The sequence below is a fragment of the Macaca fascicularis genome, chromosome 7 (assembly GCF_037993035.2).
Source record: "Macaca fascicularis isolate 582-1 chromosome 7, T2T-MFA8v1.1".
NCBI classification, from domain to species: Eukaryota; Metazoa; Chordata; class Mammalia; order Primates; family Cercopithecidae; genus Macaca; species Macaca fascicularis.
Window position 1 is genome coordinate 128507500 of NC_088381.1, and position 7303 is coordinate 128514802.

The window sequence follows — 7303 nt, forward strand, 5'->3', positions numbered from 1 at the left end:
CAACTTCCACGAGCCTAAAATTATCCCAAGCGGAGCTGGGAGAGTGGGGGGTAGTCACCGGAGTAGGAAGAGAGGGCATGTAAGAAATTAAAGTAATTGGCCCTTCCTATTTTCCAGAGAGATTTCCGCAGCGTCCTTTGAAGCCTGTCAGGGTCATTGAAAGCTATCTTTGTGCAGGGTGTTTGTTTTGGGGAGTGAATGTGAAGAATGTGCAGAGATTCCCTGTGAGAGCCCCTCCTGCAGAGGGTGGCATTTCTCCGTGGCCCAAGACAGGGAGAATAAACACCCTAGTGACTTAAATAAACACCGACTTAATGATCCAAAACACTAACAAGGGAGATTGGGACCCTGAGCTCCCAAACCAAATGATGGTCTCTGAGTGGCTGTGTGCACATCTGTCCATCACTGGGGGAAAAACGACTTTATAAGTAAAAGTGTCTACAGTTAAGTACAGTGACCATTTCTCCCTGGAACTCAAAGCTATTTGACAGTTTTTAAAAATAAGAAGGCCTTGATTTCCCCCCACACACCTCAGTTTTCCAGACCAGAACAGAAAGAATAGGAAAGAGTAAGAAAGAATAATCTATTAATGGTGACATTTACAGATGGGGGGAAATCAAAATTATGAAACTGTCATGTCAGAAAATAAATAGACTCTCCCTGGGGAACAATATTTTACAAAGCACAAGCAAGCCAATCCTGTTATCCTGAGTAGAATTTTAATAAATAATGCCATTTGTTTCACTAATTTTAAAAGCTAAATACAGAAGATACATCATTTTGCCCCAGGCAAAAATAATATGGAGCCTACATGATTACTGGGATTTTTCTAGACACTATCCGGCAGCACTGCAAAAGAGCTCCTGTCCTTCTGGTCTGCTTTCTATTTGTACAAATTAATTCACAATGTTTCTATCCTTGTTCTCCTTCCCTTTTTTTGTCTTCAAGCAGATAAATTATTTTTACTTTCACAGTCTTGTCATAAACTTGTTAACACAAAAGAGCTTAGTTAACATATGAATGCTGTGAAGAGATAGTGGTAAACAAAATTGCATATCTAAATAATAAAAGTTAATAAATACCCCAAGGCTAAATTCACTCTTTCTGTCATATAATTAATCTAGTTACTACTCTTGGTTCAGATGATGGCCTTCAAAGTACCCTGCAATTCACAGCCACCATTAAGTAAGAAAGAAAAAAAAGTATTTTTTTTTAAATAGGGCCCAATGATAGCAATACACCACTCACCTTTCAGAAACAGAATCATACTCCTGGTGTTCTACTAAGTTTTAATTTAGACTGCTTTAGGTACAATAGAAAAGAAACCTGAAAACACATGCTGTTTTAGTAACAAATACCAGGTTGCCAGATTCGTTGGCATACCTTTGCAAACTAGAAACTAGAAACAGGAGAAACCCTTAACAGGAGTAGGCTACAGATATGAAAGCTTTGAGGGCATGAGTAATGGCATTCAGGAAAGTGTTTTTTCACATTGGTACATTTTAGAGTTTGTCATTAAAAAAAAAAAACCCAAGAAAACAAACAACAACCAAAAAATCCCACTAAATTTGACAAAAATAGTTGCATTACTAATGGTCACGTCTATTTCTGTCTCACATAGAGAGCATTAAGACATTTAGGCACTTGTTTTTTCCTCCTAATACTGTTCTTTTAATCTACATTAAATCGTTTAACACTAAATATGAAAAATGTAAACTTAATTTGTCCTCATCAAAGAAAGTCATAGATTGTGTTTTTCCTATTCACCTTAAGAATGTAATCAGTTCTTCCGAGCCTGCAAGCTCTTATTTTCACTATTTTTATCTCCCTTTCTCTTTCTCTCTCCATTTCCTTTTCCTCTTCACAACACATTTCTCCATATATAAATTAAAAGTAAATAATGAAAAGCCAGTTGATTTGTAATTCCCGTTCATTGAAAAAAAAAAAGAAAGGCTACTGAAACAGGCGTATCAGTTGCCCAGAACTGAGACTGGGTGCCTGGGTGCTTTTGTTTGTTTGGGTTTTTATTATTATTATTATTATCATTATTATTATTATTATTTATCCCCTGATCTCTGCATTGGGAAGGAAAATGCAAAAGTGGAAAGAGTTGGAGAGAAGAGGGAGATTAAGCTTGAGATCGCTGTTGGTTTTGATTTTTAAAAAGATATTTGTGAAAGTCCACCATTCCTTTATGCGCAAAGAACTCCAGAAACAAGCTGCAAAAATGTTCCTGATTTCTATTTACAAGTGTCCCTAGTCGCTGCAGTGGTTGCTGCTCCAGGCATCCCTTCGAGGCCCCAGTCCCTCCCCACTTAGGAACCCAAGTCCACCAGACTGGAGGTGAGGGGGCCGAGCAGAGAGTCTTGGAGCTGATGCTGGTGGGCCTGCAGACCATGACTGGGCTGCGAAGCTGTTAAGCCCGGGAGAGAATAGTTTGAGCTCCTGGTGTGGCCCATATTGCCCTGCAGCAGAAGGACCGAGTTCTGGTCTGGACTTTGGGGAGGTGAGAATTCCTCTTCTGAGCTGGACATGAGCGGCTTGCCCCCTTCCAGAGGAGAGAGTTGGTTCTGCTTGTTGGAGGAGGAGTTATTGTTTTCGGTGTTCTCCCTAAGAAATAGAGGACAACACCATATGGTTAAAAAAAAAAAAAAAAAAAAAAAGTAGGTTAAAAAAAAGTGTGAGATGGAGGGAGGGGAGCTGGAAGGAGGAAAGGGCCATTGTGCAATCTGTCACCAACCCAAATGGAGGAGCTCTACCCTTCCACCCATCCCCAAGGGTAATGGGGGAGGTGAGGAGTCAGAGGAGCCTGGAGAAATGGAGAGCTACAGACAGAGCCTCCTGTTAGGAGCCAGGTCCTTTTCTCTTTCAGATTTCAGAAAGCGATAGATTAGCAGGATTTATTTGAAACATACAAAATATATGTTTTAAATTTTGTTCAAGCAGTTACATTTAAATACATATCAACTAGCACCATATTTAAATGTAACTAACTTTGAAAATCTTTCAATAGATATTGGTGATAAAGAAATGATAGAGGACAGAGTCCAATGCACAAATGTTTGGGGTGAATCAAGTCCATTGCCTTGTTCCCATATGAGGAGACAAACATCCCGTTTTCCTGCCCCAGCCCAGAGTTGGTGGTTTTGGAGACACAGGACAGGTCATGGGAAGTGGTGCCCAGAGCGGCCCAGTGACCTGAGTAAACACAGGGAGCGCAGCCAGTCTCTCTGATTTCATCTGGAGTCGGCCCTCGGGCCTGGCTTATAGGACGGCCGTTTTGCAACTAAAGGCTAACTGCAACCCTACAATCCCCGATCCTGTGTTACTTGCTAACCCTTCAGCCCCTCGTGTCCCCCTCTCAAACTTCCTACCAACACCCACCCTAACCCATCCTTTCTGGGCAGGGGAAACTTCGCCGCCCGGCACAGGCTGCCAGCGGGCGCCGCGCTCTGGGGCGTCAGTCCCGGCACTCGGTGCCGGTTAACTTCAGGATTCGCTTCCCTTGCCGCTTCCGCCTTCCGAGTGCTCGCGGGTCCTCCCGACTCCTCGCGCCTGTCTCCTCCTTTCTTTCCCCTTATCCTCACAGTCTCTGTCTCCCGGCAAGCCCATTTCAGCAGAATTTATCCTGGCTCTGGTTTTCCACTAAGCAAGAAAGGAAGCAAGATCTTCCGCCCCCAGTCTTGGAAGCGAACAAAGGAAAACCTAAGCGGCCCCTGCGCTCAGATTTCCCCCCAACTCTTTGGCTTCGCAGAGCGCTCTCCCCGCCACAGCCACCTCCCCACCGTTCTTCCGAATCTCTGTCGGAAACTCTACAGAGAACAGAAGGAGCCTGGCCAGGTGGCCGAAGGTGTTGCCCTGAGGTGGGGGAAGGTAGAGACCAATTTTGAAAACATTGCCTTATGAGCTCCAGTGCGAGAGAAGGCTGCGAATGGAGACCCTTTCCTCGTCTGGGCAGGCAGCGCGTTCAGCCAGACCGACGGGCTGCAGTGCCGGGCCACGCGCGAGCGAGCACGACGAGGATCAACCCTTTCTTAATTTGGGGCGCCGGGGAGTAAATGCAGCGCCAACTCTCCAGAGCTCTCTTTTTGGTGTGTTTTTAAAAGACCCCGCCCTTTGTCCAGCTACTGAGAAATGAAGCAGGCGACCCCTAATCCAAAAGACTATCGAGAGCGAGCGGTGGAGAACCCGCAAGGAGTGGGGGCAGAGCCAATGTCTCAGACCAGCTTCACCCCTCTGGGGAGCGAAGAGGAGAGAGGTTCGCTAACCTCAGCTCCCACCGAACTCCTTTCCTTGCGACGCCAATCAACACTTCATTGCCCGTTGATTTAGAAACTCACTCTCCACCCACCACTCCAAGCCGCGGCCAGCCAGGGAGGCATGAAAACCAAACCTAGCGCCAATATTTCCCGAAACTCACATCCCAGAGAAACCCACGCGCGGGTGCTCAAAGCAAATGAGGCCCCATTCTTAGCAAGGAACCTCAGAGTTCATGAACTTTCTCTGCAGCGCTGCGGAGGCCTGCGCGCCGCCCCGTGGACGGGCTTCGGCCGGCCAGGAGGACTTGGTGGCTGGTGCCTGCGGGGGCGGGAGGGGGCGAAGGGGAAAGGAAGGCTTCCTGGGGTCGCCCGAGTCGCGGGAAGCACGCCGCGTACCTTTCCTTGGCCTCCGCGGCCCGGTCTCTTTGCCTCCGGTTCTTAAACCAGTTGCTGACCTGCGTGGTGGTGAGGCCGGTAGCTTCGGCCAGCTCCCGCTTCTCGCGCGGCGAGGGGTAGGGATTGTGAGCGTACCACTCCCGCAGGACACCCCTCGACTTCTCCTTGAAGCAGTAGCTGGTCTCCTCGCCGTCCCAGATGGTGCGCGGCAGTGGAAATTTTCGGCGCACCCGATATTTGCCCACGGCGCCCAGGGGTCGGCCGCGCAGCTTCTCGGCCTCCACATAATGCGCCTTCAGCCACAGTTGCTGCAGTTTGGGGTGGTTGTGAGGCGAGAACTGGTGGCTCTCCAGGATCTTGTAGAGCTCACGGAAGTTGCCGCGGTGGAAGGCGACCACCGCCTTGGCCTTGAGCACGCTCTCGTTCTTGTGCAGGTGGTCGCAGGCGGGCAGTGACCACAGGAACCTACCCAGGCGCTCCAGGTTTCCGCCTTGCTGCAGAACCTCGCACACGCATGCCACTTGCTCCTGCGTAAAGCCAAACGACGGCAGCATCGACATGGCTGGGGCCTGCCGGGGCGCAGGGCCCAGGCGCACGCGGCAGGGAGCAGAGCCGAGAGGCAGGGGGCGGCGGCCGCAGGGAGGGGGCGCGGCTGTTCCTAACCTCCTCCTTAGGCTTTGCAAAGGCGAAAACCCGAGTCAGAACTTGGAGGTGGGCAGCCAAGCAAGAGAAGGCGGAGGAGTAGGGTACGCTCTGAACATGGAACCGCCGGCGCACTCAGTAGCCTTTAGGGCCTTGCTGCCTCCGACCTCCCGCCCGGTGGATGCTGCTAGTTGCCGGGGAACTTGGTTTCTGTTCTCCCCGCAGCGGCCTTAAAGCTCGCAGCGTCCCCGGCACGCTGATTGGCTGCGGGCGGCGCCTATCCCGGGCTGGCCAGCCAGCGCGCCGCCCGGCTGGGCAGAGAGGCCGCACCGCCCATCGAGGCCGCACCGCCCAGCGCGGGGAGGGCGAGGCTGAGGAGCTGGGGGTTGGGGGTGTTGCCGGGGCTGCGCAGGGAGGGAGTGGTGGGAGGAGAAGGAAGAGGAAAGGTGGGAAGCCAGTTGGGGTCTGAGGGAGCTGCGCTGCGGAGGTGTGGGGAGATAGAGAGTGGGTGAGCGCGTCAGGACCCTGCAGCGCGGGACCCGTCACCAGTATCACCTAAGGGGAGTCGCGCAAAACTCCGCACAAATCAATTACTCCAAACCTTAATTCCTCCCCTCTCCCTCCGTACTCTTGCTTTCATCCCTTACAAACTTGCCCTTTCCCGGTGAGCTCATATTTAATTACTTTAATGTTGGAATGAATAAATAATGGATTGATGAATAGCTTATGGAACGCGATAAATAATTCAAGAGCAGACCTGGGTCTCCGCATGCAGCCTCTGGAGCAGTGGCTTCTCTTCGGGTTGGCTTCAGCTCGAGAAGCCAACCCTATTTCCTTCCCCCTCCCCCCACCAACTCCCACTGTCCTCCCCCAGCTGCCGCACACCACCCTCCAAAGGGCACAAGTACTCCCAGTCGGACAGCGTTTCCCTCATTCACAAAGGACGTCCATGATTTGAGACCAGGCAAAGAGGTGTTTCGGGCATACTTGCTGAGCACCTAGAGACTCCGAGCGTTCATTTGTGATTTGGTATCTTAATGTTCTGCGGTTGAAACCAGCAGGTTCCTGAAGCTTCTAGACTCAATTTCCCCCATCTGTGCTGTTGCGTTTTCCAATGCCACTTCTGCTACTGAGGAATGCCGAGAAGCTTTACTTGCTATTAGCAAAAAATGCTTTGGGAACCTCGTACGAAAGGCGCTGGATGTGGTGTAAATTAAATAAAATTGTGCCCGGCTCCAATAACCGTCCGGTTGTAACATAATCCTTACCCTGCTCTGAGAGGGACACTGCCCTCAAAGCGAGGACGACAGCGGCTCCAAGAAGATTAAATAAAGAGGGGTGTGTGTGTGTGTGTGTGTGTGTGTGTGTGTGTGTTGCAATGCTGGCCTATTTTGCTGCCAAGGAATGAGAGATGTACTGCAATTTAAGTCCCATCATCTGCTGTTTTGTTTATGTGTGGAGAATGCTTAGTAAAACTGCACAAACAAATGAAGTTGTAATTATCTTAAGCCTCATTTGCACACCTGGTTCCAAAGCAATTATTAAAAAGATTTTGAAGACAATTAGCCTCTCTAAACAAAGATAATCTATTGTCGGTAGCTGAGACCAGCAGGAGATAAGAACAATGCGTGGAGATAAGGGAAGCCAAATGGTGGAAGGAGAGTGACTTTATGACTATACTTATCTCTGATTAGATAAGTTCAAAACAGAATTCTAAGTACACTTCAAAAATGCTTTTGATTTCAATGTGCCCTCTTAGTGAGTGGTGAAGAACAAACTGTAGGCTCCTTAAACTAGCTTGTCTTCTTTAAATATGTTTTGATTCCTTTAGTCAAAGAGCCCAGCACCACAGAACCTTCTGCATATTGAGATGCAAGTGGGAGAAGGAGAAGCAGTGTCTGGGTTTCCCCTTTTATTATTAATATGGTTTTAAAATGATGCACCCAGTACAGTGCACCCTGCAACATACATTCTAAACTCATATAGGGTTCCCACCTCAGGGTTGC

The 7303-nt window shown here is 49.0% G+C and overlaps 1 protein-coding gene across 1 annotated transcript; it reads right to left on the bottom strand.

Moving 5' to 3' along the window:
- Positions 1-1272: 1272 nt before the first annotated feature.
- On the bottom strand, positions 1273-5502 carry SIX1 (SIX homeobox 1). Its single transcript, XM_005561425.4, has 2 exons — positions 4656-5502; positions 1273-2610 (listed from the first exon to the last, which is right to left on the bottom strand). The coding sequence occupies exons 1-2, from the start codon at positions 5213-5215 to the stop codon at positions 2316-2318; spliced, it is 855 nt and encodes a 284-aa protein (XP_005561482.2). The 5' UTR covers positions 5216-5502; the 3' UTR covers positions 1273-2315.
- Positions 5503-7303: the final 1801 nt, after the last annotated feature.